The 17,188-nt window shown below is 41.9% G+C and overlaps 1 protein-coding gene across 1 annotated transcript in view; it reads left to right on the top strand.

Annotated features, from left to right (window-relative positions):
- Nucleotides 1-17,188, top strand: part of MICU1 (mitochondrial calcium uptake 1) — a 399,405-nt gene that overhangs the window by 81,353 nt on the left and 300,864 nt on the right. Inside the window, exon 4 of the mRNA XM_075348939.1 lies at nt 4,581-4,743. Coding sequence (XP_075205054.1) covers nt 4,581-4,743 — 163 coding nt within the window. The remainder of the gene's footprint in view (nt 1-4,580; nt 4,744-17,188) is intronic.

Below are 17,188 nucleotides of genomic sequence, written 5' to 3'. Positions count from 1 at the left end.
GGCTACTAAGCCCAGCACTGATGCCACATTTACTTTCCTCCAACATCCTAGACATCTGTATTTCGGATCATGCACCGGTTACTTTTAATTTGTTATTATCTACCACAATACTACGGGAAAGAAGGTGGAGGTTTCCTTCATATTTATATCAATCTGAGGATTTCAAAGCTTCTTTACAAAACTACTGGAGCTTTTATGAGAAGGATAATCACGAGCATAATGGGGACGCTGGTTTGTATTGGGCTGCCTCCAAGGCAGTAGTAAGAGGTCAGATAATATATGTCAGCCATAAGAGAAAAAAGCTCCTGGAACAAACTATATCAGCACAAAAACTTCTCACGCAGGCATATAAAGATTTTAAAAATAACAACACGGATGCGACAAAACAACATTTCTTAGAGGCCAAGGAGGCGGCGGACACCTTTTCCCATGAGATGGCACTTAGTAACCTGGACTACCAGAAACATAAATACTTTAAATGGGGCAACAAACCTGGGAAATTACTAGCTTCTTTAACCAAACCCTTTAGAACCACCACTAGAATCCACAAAATTAAAAAGAAAGATGGTACCATGGTAACAAAAGATGAGGAAATAGTGGAGGAGTTCAGGGCATTCTTTGGCTCGCTGTATGAGGCGGAACCGAGGGAGGTTGACGGGGTAGCTGATTTTATCCATGGTACCGTAGCGCCCATCTTGACAGAGGAACAAAGAGTAGTACTAAACGCCCCTATAAATATTTCAGAAATAGTAAAAACTATTGGCACTCTTAAACTAGCCAAAAGCCCAGGGCCCGACGGATTTAGTTACGAATATTATAAGATCTTGGGAGCCTCTATCGGTCCTCATCTATGTGCAGTGTATAATAAGATAGAATAATTCCCGACAGGTTCAATGAGGCAAACATTATAGTATTACCTAAGCCAGGAAAAGACCCACTACAGGTGGAGGGATACAGACCTATCTCATTACTCAACTCTGATTTTAAAATCTTTACTAAAATACTAGCTGGTAGATTACAACAAGTGATTCCAGATCTTATTCTGCCCTTCCAAACGGGATTCGTGCACGGGAAATCCATCACCTATAACATCAGGACGGCTATTGGGGCTATCTCTTACAGTAGGAAGCATAGATGTACCAAACATATAGTAGTTAGCCTTGATGCGGACAAGGCCTTTGACAGGGTCTCTTGGGCCTATTTACATAATCTTTTGGCATGTCACCAGGTGAGATCCTGGTTTTGTGAAGCAGTCAAGATGATATACACAGAACCCAAATCCAGACTATCTATAAATAATACATTCTCTGAGCCATTTGAGGTACAGAGGGGAACGAGGCAGGGGTGTCCCTTGTCACCTTTATTGTTTAATTTGGCTCTGGACCCAATGTTGAGGACCCTACATAATTTAGCAATATTTCAGGGCATGAGAGTCGGTGGGACAACAATTAAACTTTTGGCTTTTGCCGATGATATTTTATTGTTTATTGCCAATCCCTCTCAAGCGATTCCAGAGATAATGAACACATTGAATAATTTTGGAAAGGCCTCAGGCTTCAGGGTAAATTTACAAAAAAACTGAGGCATTGGCAATGTACAAATCGGGTAAAATTGATAACTTATTTCCCTTCCAGTGGTGTACCAGGTCCATTAAATATTTGGGGATTCAGCTCCCAGCAAACCCCTTGTTACTATATCAAATTGATTATAAGCCTCTTATAAATTCATTAATACATCTACTCCAATCTTGGAAACATCTGAAAATATCCTTTTCGGGCCGATGTCACTTAATTAAAATGGTAGCATTCCCCAAAATAATGTTCTTATTTCAGACTCTCCCGTTGCTTCTACGCAAATCAGATATTAAGCTACTAAATTCATCCTTTGGAAAATTCATTTGGGGGCACAAGGGGCGTACTAGGATCAGCTTAATCAAGCTTCAATTACCAAAAGGGGCAGGGGGCATAAATCTTCCAGATCTGGGCAGATATAATCTAGCAGCAAATTTTAGATATGTGGTGGACTGGGTGCGAGGAGTATCTCACTTTGCCAATCTACAATTGGAACAACAGCTATGTTCACAAGTCTCGTTAACAGCATTGCTGCATTTAGGGAACGAGGAAATACAGAGTGAGGTTAGGGATCATCCAACACTATGGCATACTATACAAACGTGGAGGAAGGTGAGGAAACTTGGTAAAATTAACACTTCAAGTTCCCCATTTCAACCCTTTATTGGAAATCCGAGATTCCTCCAGGGTCGCCCTCCGAGGATTTATGAAACATTGTCAATGCAGGGTTGTGCTTATGCTGCAGATCTAATGGAGCCTGATTGGTCGTTGCTTTTTTACGAGAAGGCGGCACACCGATTTCCAGCTTTTGTGGGTCAGCCTTTTCTTTTTCTTCAGGCGCGTAGCTTGGCACAAAAATATCTTGTTGACAAGCCAAAGGGAGATCTTGGAGGAAGTGTGGATAACTTTCTTAGGAGGGCAAGAAGCCAGGCGTCCTCGACTAGTCAGGTTTATTCAATGTTGCGTACAGTTTGGACATGGGAGGGGAAAACAACAGGTCCAGCAAAATGGAAGGTAGACATGCCAGAGTTCGAGGTAAAGGATTTTTTACAAGCCACGCTGTTGCAACGTAAATTTCTGTCGTCCAATAGCTACACAGATATGGCCTTGATGATTCTACATAGAGCATATATTACTCCAAAAATTCAATCAAAAATGGACACAAATGCCTTATACTCTTGTTCTAAATGTGGCATAAGAGACACTGACCTGTTTCACCACTTATGGGACTGTGTTCAGATACAGGGAGTATGGAGAAGCGTTCACTCAGTCTTACAAAACACATACAATATTCAGTTTGCTCTGACACCACAGTGGGCGATTTTTAACATGTTGGAGGAGGCTCAACAAAGTCTTCCGAGAGGTACCAGGGCAATGTTAACTATTTGGGCCTCGGCCACTAGGAAAAGTATCCTACATCTCTGGGTAAATCCTGAAGCACCCTCTCTAGCGTTTATCCAAACAAAACTAATGTTCATGTTCAAAATGGACTGGCTGGATGCACTGTCGAATAAGGAGAAGCTGACTAAGCGTTTCTTTGAAACATGGTCTTTATTTATACCTAACTTGGCTACAGTGCTTAAGGATAGACTTAAATCTCAGTTTGGACAGACCTCTTGGTACCTTCTTGAACTGCTCAATGGACACATACCAATTACATAAGTTACCATTTTAAGTTGCTTCTGGTCACACGCAGAGCGGGGGGAGGGGTGGGCGGGACTGTTTTGATTATAATGTCATCAATGAAATGCTCTTTGTATAAGAGCAGATTGTAAAAGAAATTCGGTTAAAATTCAATAAAAAGATGTTTAAAAAACAAAACAAAAAAAAAAAGCATGTACATTAGAGCAGATATATTCTCCACTTTATAGCTTCTGATTCTGGTGCATCAGCAACCCCAATTATGTGCCAAATTTATGAACAGATGTGCCTTGTAATAATTTTGTAGTATCTCCGGAGATTTTTGATCCAGAGTGGGCCTGATGAATTCCCACCATAGTGTATTACTCTGCATACATCTAAATGTTTCCCTTTCATTCTAAGAGTGTCCTTTTTGAGTGTGTTGTTTTTTTTTTTTTGAGATGCACAGAACTAGTTTTTCATACCGGCCCCCCTGCAAAGAGACATCACGGTATCACTATAGGTGTCCAGTCTTAGGTCTGACACCCAGCACTCTCAAGTCAGCTGTTAATTGCTCCGGCAGGTATTGGATGTCAATGTTTAGAATGGAGCTACAATGGGCAGCTCTATTTAATATGTAGCAGTCACTGATGGCTACTGCAGAACAGCTCCTGGTTAGTGTTGAGCGAGTAGTTGACTATTTGTACTCGCTATGCTATTAGCGAGTACTGTCCGCTGCTTGCATACTCGATATGAGTAGTGGGCACAATGTAAGTCAATGGGAAATACGCGCTAAGTAGTGAGTAACCCGAAAGCCGTACTATTCGTGCAAGTACCAAATAGGACGGCTTTCGGGTTACTCGCTACTTAGCGAGTATTTCCCATTGACTTACATTGCGCCCGCTACTCGTAACGAATATGCGAGTAGCGGACAGTAATCGCTAACAGCATAGCGAGAACAAAAAGTCATCTACTCGCTCAACACTAGTCCTGGTCAATAGAATAGGAGTTGTTCTGCAGGAACAGGCAGCAGCCGCTACACATGAGCTTCGTTTTGCAACTACTGCAGAACGTCTGTTATTTGCAGCTCCATTCAAAGCTCTTACACCCGGCATTTGCTGGAGTAAAGGAGAGCTGATTTAGGTAGGGGCACCAGGTATTTGTGACCTATCCTGTGTATAGGTTATCAATATGAAATGACCAGACAACTGCTTTTTGTATGACGTGCAGTTGCATATTTGGGCTTTAACTTTCTATGCACAAGTTATAAGATCTCTCAAACACAATAATGCAATATAAACAGATGTTACTGATGAATTACATAAAAAATATATAGAGGAAAGCTAGAGATCTGTTTCTCTGATTCATTCATCTTTTTTTCTCTATTAGGTGATGGAATATGAGAATCGAATTCGAGCCTATTCAACTCCAGACAAAATTTTCCGGTACTTTGCAACTTTGAAAGTGATTCATGAATCTGGAGAAGCAGAAGTCTTTATGACTCCTCAAGATTTTGTGAGATCCATAACACCCAATGAGAAGCAGCCAGAAAGTGAGTGCGGACCTCTGATGAGTGGAGTGTATTATTCTCCAAATGGGACTTGTCCAAATCTGTATGTTGAGTAACCCTTCCATTCATGACGAGTGCTCTTCTAGGGGCAGAAACCTCCAGCACAGGCGAATATGACATTTATGAACCATTCATATACTCTGGAAACATTACACTAAAACTAATCCTTGGGCTGAACAGTATGGCTATCCAGTGCAAAAATCCAGGGTTAATCTGTGACCGTAATCCACAGATTATCTTCATAATCTATGTTAGGGTCAGGATTTGCACTAAGTAAAACCTAACAGCCATGACATAGAGGAAGGTAGATGAGTCTGGTAGTGACTTGTAAGAGGTGCAACACTGACCACCTTGATAAACGAGGCATTCATTGTTGAAAAATCTATGGCTATTCCTTCAGCATTTTTTATGGCACTATTGATAAATTTATTTTACTCACTTATATGGCACTATTAATTCCACAGCGTTTTACAGACATGATCATCCCTGTCCCTGGTGTGGCTCAGTCTAAATTCCCTAGAAGTATGTCTTTGGAGTGTGGGAGGAAACCAAAGAACCTGGAGAAAACACTGTTTTCTAGCAAATTTAATAGCAGATGCTTTTTCAAAACAATGACAGATTTGCTATAAAGAGGTTGTTTCAAAATTGAAGTTTATCGCCTATCCTCAATAAAAGGAATCAGTCAGCAGGTTTTTGCTACGTCATCTGAGAGCAGCATGATGTAGGCAAAGAGGCCCTGAGTTCAATGATGTATCACATAGATTAGTGGTTGCAGCCGTTCTGACATAGTGAAAGATTTTAGATTTTGTATGTAGCAGAGCTCTGAGAGCTGCCCCTGACCATACCAGGCTTTCACTGTACATTTCCATAGACAGAAGCTGCTAATCACAGAGGGGGCGGAGTCAGACTAGAGCTCACACACAGCTGAGACCCACTAATGGTTAAGATAACAGGCTTAAGCTAAGGCCGGAGTCATACTTGCGAGAGATTCGCATCGCATCTCCCAGCACGGCCGCACACTCTCTCCTGACAGGAGCGGTTCGGCTGTATGCATTTATATGCAGCTGAGATGCTCCTGTCAGAAAGGCAGCAGGCCGTGCTGGGAGATGCGATGCGAGACTTGCGCAAATGTGACTCTGGCCTAACTTTGCAGGTAAACAAAAGGAGACTGTGATATGACAGAGGCAGTGCAAAGCCTCTTTTTTTTTTTTTTTTTTTTTTTTTTTAACTCTTCCAGCATGCGGTCTTCAGATTACATTGCAGAAGCCTGCTGACAGTCCCTTTTAAGGTTGAGGAGGTCATGATTGTGGGTGCTATAAACCCTGGGACCCCCAGTGATCACAAAAACAGTGGTCACCTGAATGATTGGAGGGGAGTGCAGGCCGCACAGGTGTGCAGCTTCTTCATACAGTCTCTATGGGAGTGACGGACATGGCTGAATTCAGCACAGAGTCGAATTTTCCTTATTCCAGTTACAAACTGCTGTTCACACCTCAAGATTAATTGCACATTATTATTAATTTGTGTATCATGTATTAATTCTGACGATTGTCCCAAGTTCATAAATAGATCAAATTGCATAGTTTATGTAAAAACAAGAATCTTTACTCTTTACCCTTTTAAGAACGGAGCGATATATAATTTTTTATTTTACCAGCCACTTGCAGTCCCAGCCTGGCCGGTTAACCTAGGCAAGGAGTGCATGGTGCGTGCAAGCTGCTCTCTGAAGCTGGCAGAATCCGGCCACCTTGAAGGGGTGTCCCACAAACAAAGTTCATTTTAATCATCAGATCTTGGAATAATAATAATTTCCACAATTGGATGTGTATCGAAAAAATATTCCTGTGCGGAGATAATCTTATATGTGTCCCTCCTATGTACTGAGTAATGGCCGTGTCTGACTGTACAGGTAAAGGGTCTGATCATATCACATCTGAGCAGCGGAGGAAGCAAAAGTGTATAAAAACATTACAGCACAAGGTTGCAAATTATTCTTTCTCTGAGGTTATACATTTTTTATAAACAGGTGGGAAATGTTTTACCTCACATAAAGAATCCGCTATGATCCCCTGTTGTAATGTCTGTATACTCTTTTGTCTCCTCTTTTCCTTATAATTTGAGATCGATATTATTTTTACTGAGAAACCCAGAATGTTACAGACGTTGTTCATGATAATTATTAATTCGATAGAGGTTTTATTAAATCAGTTCACACATAGAAAATGAAGAAACATTTCTGAGGCAGTCGAGTGTTTTTATTGGATGTGTATAACATCCCCAGGTAAGGACACAGCAGCTGCTTCATCATCAGGCACAAAGTGACAGGTGAAACCCTTAAGAGGGAGACGGGCACAGGGAAATATAACAATTATCTCAGCTATCAGCGCCGCAGAAGGGGAAACAGACAGCAATTTGTCAGCTTGTGTACATTCATTCGTGCAGGCAGTGTTCCAGCAAACGGCCCAGCAGCTACATCCCTCACTGAAAGCCTAGCTCTATACAATCTCTCCAGTTTCTAGGCTGCTATAGATCTGTCTGCAGCAACTGTTGGCCTCTCAGCTAGGTTACAATTACTTGATATTGGGTTCATGTATGTCATTATAGTGAAAAACACAATCTGTTATCTGTTGACATCCCTTTTTAATTATGCCTGTATAAATCAATGAATACATCTGTTTTATTTCCATCTTAAGTAACTGAAAACCAGTTAGATCCTTCCAAGGAAGAATACCATGCTGGCCAACGTCCTCAATATGCATGTCTAGACTGGTAGAAGAGGAGCCCCCCTAGTATGAATGCCTGGTGTAGTTTTAATGACTAAAGTGCTTCTTTGCTGGTTGATTTATTAATTTTATTTAGTTCCACATTTATGAAAACTACCAAATTTGCCCTTTTATCTTTTTTTGTTGTCTGAAGAGTTTACTATCCTTTGCCTTCACTTGGGAACGTCTAAGTTTTAGAATCCAAGTGCAGTGGGAAATACAAGGGATCTTCTGGATGTCTTATTTATGTTCTCTCGTTGTACGTCATCAGATTATTGGTCATCCTTGAAAAACCTATATAGCATTTAAAAACAACATAACAGCAACCTCTACTCAAAATATTATGTTTTGCAAAGTGTGCACAGTACCAACATTCCAACCTGTACTTTGAAAAATGAGATTTTTGGCAAAAAATTGCAATTTTTTGAGCTACCTCACCACGTCACGGCAAATCTCTTGAGGCAGTCCTACACTAAATTATTTTTATTTAAAGTGTGCCAAACGGCCTCACATATGCACAAATAGGACTGCACAGCACGTACCTGGTGCTTTTCAGTCTCGTCTCCATGACTGATTCATGGTTGTGGGCGGGACAGGCCCAGGCACATGCTGCTTGGAATATATAGCCTGTGGACATGGCTAGATGGCAATGTGTGAACAGCCACCAATAGCCAAAAATCAAGACAGATGGAAAAATAACAATGAAGTGCACTGCAATATGGGGACCTCAAACGGCCTCACATATGCACAAATAGACGAGACTGAAAAGCACCAGGTACGTGCTGTGCAGTCCTATTTGTGCATATGTGAGGCCGTTTGGCACACTTTAAATAAAAATAATTTAGTGTAGGACTGCCTCAAGAGATTTGCCGTGACGTGGTGAGGTAGCTCAAAGAATTGCAATTTTTTGCCAAAAATCTCATTTTTCAAAGTACAGGTTGGAATGTTGGTACTGTGCACACTTTGCAAAACATAATATTTTGAGTAGAGGTTGCTGTTATGTTGTTTTTAAATGCTATATAGGTTTTTGGTTGGTCCCCATATTGCAGTGCACTTCATTGTTATTTTTCCATCTGTCTTGATTTTTGGCGATTGGTGGCTGTTCACACATTGCCATCTAGCCATGTCCACAGGCTATATATTCCAAGCAGCATGTGCCTGGGCCTATCCCGCCCACAACCATGAATTAGTCATGGAGACGAGACTGAAAAGCACCAGGTACGTGCTGTGCAGTCCTATTTGTGCATATGTGAGGCCATTTGGCACACTTTAAATAAAAATAATTTAGTGTAGGACTGCCTCAAGAGATTTGCCGTGACGTGGTGAGGTAGCTCAAAAAATTGCAATTTTTTGCCAAAAATCTCATTTTTCAAAGTACAGGTTGGAATGTTGGTACTGTGCACACTTTGCAAAACATAATATTTTGAGTAGAGGTTGCTATTGGTCATCCTTGGCTCAATGAAAAAAATACCTTTTCCTTGGGTACTAGTAAAAGATGGCAAAGAATTAAAGAAAAGGGGTGTCATTGAACCCAGCATGGCGTGGAGGCAGTTGTCTGCTTACTTGAGTGCACCATCCATGACTGGGTGATCTTATAGCTTCAGTGTGTCACCAGTTTCTTGCTTGCTAAAGGAAAGGGTGGCTCTAAACATAAAACGTCGTCTTTTACAATTGATTTAAAAAAATAAATACAGTCATTTCACAATATTTTTCAGGGCCTCCTGACCCTGCCTGAGTATCAGTTGTCCTCCTAGAATCTATCACCTGCCTCTGTAGTGGCATAGTCATGATATCCTGGACTCTCCATTTGCTCCATTCTAGGCATTACTAATAACATATGTATGCTTGCTAGTTTTGACCTCTGGATCTAATGTTCGTATTGCTGTCCATTATTGTTTGACTACCCTGTTGGGCGTCTTTATTACTATGTCAAACTGCCAGTCAGTGACTTAACAGTGATCAGTTAAAGGGAATGTGTCAGCCGGATTTTGCATTATAAGCTGAGGATAGCATGCAACAAGGATTAAAAAAGAAAACGCAACTGTGCTTCCCTTATCTGCGTATGAACTAAAGGATATATTATTCTGTGATTTAACATTAGAGGACTAGGAAGTCTCATGCCACATTGTCCTGCATGCCCCCTGCTGTGATTGGCACTTTACACTAAATGCATAATCTCTATTGAGGGCCTGGTGTGGGCGGCGACCACTACCAGCTCTGCTGCACTCAATTTTTAGATAATGTCAGAACAGCTGCACCCAGTTAAACATGGTTAGTTTTAGAATCTCTGCCTACAACATGCTGCTGTCAGATGAAGTAGCAAAAACCTGGTGACAGAAATAGATTGTACAGGTGAATATAAAACTGTGAATTATATCTTATTAGAGAAATCTGCTTCCTCCTCAGCTTAGACATTTTTTTTATGCCTCCTGTCCCCTGAACTTGTTGTCCACTGAAAAATCTGCTCAAGTTAATCTTTCTCAGAGGAGACGAACTGAAGGTGCTATGTAACAAAGCCCATTGTGCTTTATGGAAAGGAGAGGAGGATTGAGAGCAAGCAAGGAAACAAGCAGAGACAAAAAAAAATATGCAGGACTTTCAGTCAAGTGTCTACCTCACTTCAGAGCTTGATTCAGATCAAGACAACTCAGCTGTGCCATTACTTCAGAGCTTGATTCAGATCAAGACAACTCAGCTGTGCCATCACTTCAGAGCTTGATTCAGATCAAGACAACTCAGCTGTGCCATCACTTCAGAGCTTGATTCAGATCAAGACAACTCAGCTCTGCCATCACTTCAGAGCTTGATTCAGATCAAGACAACTCGGCTCTGCCCTCACTTCAGAGCTTGATTCAGATCAAGACCACTCAGCTCTGCCATATAATATCCTCTGTGTTGCTGCTGATTGTTATTGAGCCAAACAGTGAATGAAGAGCAGGTATTGCCTCTCTGCTGTGCTGTCTATGGGAGAAATTACTGTAGCTCATCGTCTCCAGCAAACTGCAGATATAGAGCAATCTGGGATCCTAAGGTCAAATCCCACTTAGGACAACATCTGCAAGGAGTTTGTATGTTGTTTGTGTGGGTTTCCTCCCGCACTCCAAAGACATACTGATAGGGAATTTAGATTGTGAGCTCCAATGGGGACAGTGTTTCTGATGTATGTAAAGTGCCGTGAAATTAATGGCGCTATATAAGTGAGTAAACATTATTATATGCGGAGGGGAAGACTGATGAGAATGCAGGCTATAACTCCCATAATGATGATCCTCATGTTCACACACAGGACACCTTATTTTGAATATACATTATACAAATGTGAAATTAGGGAAGAGAAAGTCAGATCACCAATTTTTCTTATAATGTTCGTCCTCGGTACTTTTTCATCACACGGAACTACCCAATTAGGTCCAATTAATTATGCTGTCCAATTAATTATGCAATTATGCGTACAGCTGCCTACAGCAATTTACCAAAGAGAAGAAGAAAAAAAATCCAGCGATGATCTGGTGAGTGTATATATAGTATAAAACTGTTTTTATTTAAAAAAAAAATGTTAAAATTATGGAAGGAGACCCAAGCCTGTTCCTTAGCCCAGGTCTTGCACAACGCTAAGGAGCAAACTGGATCTGCTTCCATATTTTTAACTTCATTTTTTTTTTTTTTTTTTAAAAAGTGAAGTTTTATATTATTTATACTCGCCAGATTATCTCTGGATGTTTGTTTTCTTTGTGACATATTTGGTATAGTTATTTGAAAGCACAGTTACCTTAGACTCCATTCTTCAATTTAGGCATCACAGGACCTGGTGCAACCGCCTACGGTATAGAAACGATGTAACAGACATCAGTGACAACATATGTAGTGTTAAGGCCGCTTTACACACTGCGACATCGCTCAAACGATCTCGTTGGGGTCACGGAATTTGTGACGCACATCCGGTCGCTTTAGCGATGCCGTTGCGTGTGACATTTTTGAGCGATTTTGCATCGTTGTAAAAACGTGCAAAATCGCTCATCGGTGACATGGGGGTCCATTCTCGAATATTGTTGCTGCAGCAGTAACGATGTTGTTCCTCATTCCTGTGGCAGCACACATTGGTACGTGTGACATCGCAGGAACAAGGAACCTCTCCTTACCTGCCTCCCGCCCGCAATGCGGAAGGAAGGCGGTGGGCGGGATGTTCGTCTCGCTCATCTCCGCCCCTCCGCTTCTATTGGGCGGCGGTTCAGTGACGCAGCTGTGACGCTGAACGAACCGCCCCTTTAGAAAGGAGGCAGTTCGCCAAGTCACAGCGACGTCGCAGGGCAGGTAAGTAGTGTGACGGGTCTGGGCGATGTTGTGCGCCACGGGCAGCGATTTGCCCGTGTCGCACAACCGATGGGGGCGGGTACCCACGCTAGCGATATCTGTCACGATATCGCAGCGTGTAAACCATCCTTTAGGGTATGTTTGGGTATGTGCGCACGTCTGCAGTGATGAAAAGAACGAACCCTCTGGCAGACTGGACAAATGTAAACGCTGTGTTTGTAAAAAAAAAAATGCATCCAAAATGCATGCATTTTGGATGCATTTTCCATGCGTTTTGTATGCGTTTTGGATGCATTTTTGACAGTGCGTTCCCCAGGCAATTCAGCTCTGTTACATGCCCACTGACAGCAGACACAGAGAGTCGCGCGATGAGAATGAAATCAGATGAACTTCACCCGACTTCATTGTCATCCCCTGGCTCTGTCTGTGTGTCGCATCCTGATTAGCGGTCACCCGTGAAGGACTCAACGGTGACCGCTTATCCCCTGAGTGACTGAAGTGAGCAGCGCGATCAGCGCTGCCGTAACCGAGGTGACCCACAGCCAGCTGGAGTCCTCCACCCGAGATCACAACTCGCCTGTGACGTCAACGCTGATCGCGTAGCTCACGTCAGTCACTCGGGCGACTTGCTGTTACAGTTGGAGGATCCAGCTGTGGCCGCGGGTAACCTTAGTGACGTCATTGCTGATCGTGCGGCTCACTTTAGTTGCTGTGTGGAGCTGACAGAGGCCTTTGTGGTCTGTGGCTGCTCCTGTCAGCTTCATGTAGCAGAGCTGGATGCGTCGCGGGACCTCGTGTGGATTACGTCCGACCTGGAGGGGTATTTGGGGATTAATAAAGTGGTGAAAAAGGGTTTTTTTTTTTTTTTCCAAATAAGGGATTTTTTTCGGTGCATGTCTTTATTTTCTTTAATTTACAGGTTAATCATGGAAGGTATCTCAGGGAGACGCCTGCCATGATTAACCTAGGACTTAGTGGCAGCTATGGGCTGCTATTATCTCCTTATTACCCCGATTGCCACCGCACCAGGGCAATTCGGGATGGGCCGGATAGAGTTCCGGGACTGTCGCATCTAATGGTTGCGGCAATTCCGGGCGGCTGCTGGCTGATATTGTTAGGCTGGGGGGCTCCAAATAACGTGAAGCTCCCCATCCTGAGAATACCAGCCTTGAGCCGTGTGGCTTTACCCTGGCTGGTATCAAAATTGGGGGGGACCACACGTCGTTTTTTTTTTTTTATTATTTATTTTACTGCACGATATAGACGTGCCCACCGGTGGCTGTGATTGGTTGCAGTGAGACAGCTGCATCATAGTTGCCGGTGGGCGGTGGAAGCAGTGAATAAGAGATGGAATAATGAGCGGCCGGCATTTTCAAAAGAGGAAAAGTCGCCGGAGCTTTGTGACAGCCGTGCCAGTGATCGGTGAATATGAGAGAGGGGGAGAGACCGGACGGACGGACGGACAGACAGAGAGAGAGAGAGACAGACAGAGAGACCAACTGACAGAGAAAGAGATCGACCGACAGACAGCGATTGATCGACAGAGTGAGACTGAAAAGACCTGCGTTTTGTTTGTCAAAAAAGCATGCAGAATGCAACAAAAATGCAGTCTAAGTGCATTTTGGTTGCGTTTTGACCCACATCATTGATTTCAATGGGTGGAGAACGCAGCTACAACGCACAAAAGAAGTGACATGCTGCTTTTTTTTTCTGCAGCTATTTTTGGCATCCAAAACGCTGCGTTTAAAAGCGCAGCGTGCACATTGAATTTTCGGACTTCTCATAGACTTTGCTGGGGAAAAAGAATGCATGCAACTCCGCACTGAAACGCTGCAGTTCAAAATGCGGGGAAAAAAACCGCAACGTGCGCACATAGCCATAATATAGCATTATTTACATCCATAATATATACCCAGCACAGTGTCATTTTATGTTGTGTTTTTTTTATATTGTGACAAATTTAATCAATGGAAAAGTCTTATTTGCTCTTATATTCATGTGTCCAAATAATATTATGAAATATAGAAAAATCCTCAGCCGGGATATAAATGGTTAAACCACTCACCTTGTAAAACTATTATTTTTCAAACTAGCCAAGTAAATAAAAACAAGACTCCCAGCTCCTGAATCCTGTGTTCGGAAAAGGTCAGACATGTTACCCTTTATGGAATGACAAGGTCATTAGTTGTTGTGCTAAGCCCGGTGCTGCGGTTCTAGTACACGTGACAAGTTAAATTGCTGAGACACGGAGATGAAATGGTCACTGCAGAATCCTCCGTATCATTTTGTCAAGGAAGAAATGGCCAACTGTCATTCTGATGGCCTGAGCTGGTGAAAGATTATTTTCATGGTTGCACAAATAGTTGCTTGAAGGTTTTGTTTTACAGGCTAGGCTCAATACCCAGTGGGATTGTATAATAGTCTATTGTACCATCCTACGTGTGGGTTTTAATTATATCTATCGCATGATGCCACAATGAAATCGTCTAGCCCACTTGATTTTAAAAACTTAAATGTCGCTTCCTAATCACTTACTGGTGTCCTGGAATTTGTTTGATAAAGTACATTTATTTAAAATATATTGGTTACTATTAATGATGAGCGAGCACTAGCATGCTCGGATGCTCAATATTTAAAAAGTGTATTTTGACACTCGGATGGGCTCAAATTGTGTACAATGGAAGTCAATGGGGTACTTGTGCATTTGTTTCCCGAAGATTTTCCAGAAAAATTCTCAAGTTCCCCACTGACTTCCATTATACAGTACTCGGTATATGACTCTACCCCGTCCAAGAGTCAAAATGCTCATTATGAGTACCAAATACCCGAGCATGGTAGTGCTCGCTCATCACTACTTACTATTGTTCACACGGGATGTTCTTTTGCAAAATAATTAATAAATAAAGATGAGCTATCCCGTGGATATTCCAGTTAGCCGAATTTGCACAGACTAGAAAAAATAGTTTTTTTCAGGAACCGAACTTGACCATGGAAAATGAACCCCTTACAAGTCAATGGGGAACCAAATTTCTGTGCTGAAAAAAATAGCTTTAAAATGGTCGTTGTGAGGGCTAAGGGGGCTGCAAAAAGAAACAAAATGGGGATAAGAGCAGGACAGTTATACATACCGTGTTTCTCGGAATATAACAGGAGTAAGACTCTTTTCTGGGCCCACTCATTAAACTTCATGAATATTTACTACTTTACCACCCAACCTCTGTGCCAGCATCTGTGATTGGTTTACACGCCCTCGCACCCTCTGTGTCAGAATCTGTGTGATTGGTTGCAGACCAGTTTGATGTATTGTAGTGTAAAAATAATAATTTTAAAATATGAGGTGGGCTCCCACCATGTTTGTCATGACAAGGACTGGTAAAACAGACAACTATGGGCTGCGATCTCCAGCTGTCAGCTTTACCTTGGCCAGTTGTCACAAATAGAGGGATCCTATTCCGTTTTTTTTTCTTTTAATTTTTTTAAATAATTTAAAAAAAAAAAACACGGCGCAGAATCCCCCTATTATTATTTTTTTTTTTTATAACCAACCAAGGTAAAGTTGACCATTGGGAGTTGGTAGTAAGTTGGAAAGAGCCCTTTTGCGGTGGAAATCTGGGTAATATATGGGGCAGCTGTGATTTGTCAAAAACCACAGCTGCCATCAAGCCCTAGGTTAGTAATAAGGAGGTGTCTATGAGACATCCCCATTACTAACCCTGTAAGTCAAAAGAAATAAACACAGAAAAATCCTTTATTTGACATTAAAAACACAGACACCCTTTTTCACCCCTTTATTAACCCGCAAAACACCCCAGCAGGTCCAAAGTAATCCACATGACGTCCCAAGATGCTCCTTAGCTCTGCTACATCTGGAGGCTGCATTGACAGAAAAGGTTACTAGTCACTGCAGCCTCTGAGACACACTGAGGGCAACAGGGACATCCGTGAAGTCACCGGAGGCGACAGCTGGAGGTTACCATGCTACCCTCTGCTACATCAGCTAAACTCACTGTCAGATTGCAAGACAGCTCTGCCACCATGTCACGCAGGACGCAGTATTTCCTTGGTATTTCATAGATATACATGTGAATGCAAGCCGTAAAAAGGAAAAGTCATGAAAATATGGAGCTGACTGGATGGTTAAACATGTTAATGATCTGCAAATGATAATAGATAAGGTAGAAACAAAATTTTGAAAATATCTCAAATTATTTAGTGTAGCTTTTGAGCACCATGTGTAGAAATATACGCACTTACAATCCTTGGTTGCTATCAGTGAGGTTCTTGTTGGTTGTCTGAGGAATTCCCTGCCACACTGAATGCACTTGGGCATGAAAATCATCAAGATCTTCCGCTGGCAGCTCACTTTGCAATTGTCGACCAATGACGTGTTCAATGGGAGAAAAGTCCAGAGTCCAAAAATTGATGACGTTGTTGGTGTTGCAATTTTAATGTTGAGGCGTGTATATTGTTAGAGATGGACAGATTACTAGACATAGCTTAACCCTAGAACGTGCAAGCATAAAAATCTACCATAGAAAATAAATGACCTAGCAGGCCTGCGAGGCCCCAGGTATGCGTTCTAGGGTTAATATATACAGTACTATAATGTTATAGTAATGTAGTTGATCTGTGTGTAATCACGAAAAATCATCTGGTTAAAAACCCCAAAGCTTAAATATGTGATCTGGAACATAATGCAAAATCATCGAAAAAGATCTATGAATTTGTGACAGATGGATTAGCTTGTAATGAGAGAATTATTGCATAATTTGGCTAATATTTCAGTGCGTTAAGTGTGATGATATTTCACCAGATGTTGTTTGAAATTACGCACCTTATTCCCAGCAGTTATTTAGATAACTGAATATTTGTTTCACAGACATATGTGAGTCCCAGTTAACAAAAAAAAAGAAGAAAAATCACTTTTTATACTTTTTATCGTTTGTTGTTTTTTCTTCCAATGATTAGCAATTCGGCCAGGGTCTTTGAGGCTTAGCAATTTGGCGGGGGTGCCTGCTTATTCATATTTTGACCGGTGTCTTCACTGCTTAGCTTTTTACTCAATGGATGATTGCAGGCAGTAAAAGCACTGAAATACGTTTGCTTAAAGGGATTATCTGGGACTTTTTTTTTTTTTTAAACAACATGCCTAAGCACTAACCTGCCTCTTGTACCCTGCCAGAGTGGTCACAGCTTCTGCTGACTTCACATCAACAGAGCGTGGCTTCTTTTCTGCTCTGCTCTGTTGCACCGTTTTTTTTCATGAATCCAAGACATAGGCAGAGTCTAGCAGGCATTCTGTCAGTGTCTCATGTATTGCAAGGCCAGTGATCAGAAGAATAAGGCCGAGTCAC

Source organism: Anomaloglossus baeobatrachus, chromosome 5 (genome assembly GCF_048569485.1).
Source record: "Anomaloglossus baeobatrachus isolate aAnoBae1 chromosome 5, aAnoBae1.hap1, whole genome shotgun sequence".
Classification (NCBI taxonomy): domain Eukaryota; kingdom Metazoa; phylum Chordata; class Amphibia; order Anura; family Aromobatidae; genus Anomaloglossus; species Anomaloglossus baeobatrachus.
The sequence above is the reverse complement of the archived record's forward strand: the minus strand, read 5'-3'. Positions and strand labels throughout refer to the sequence as shown.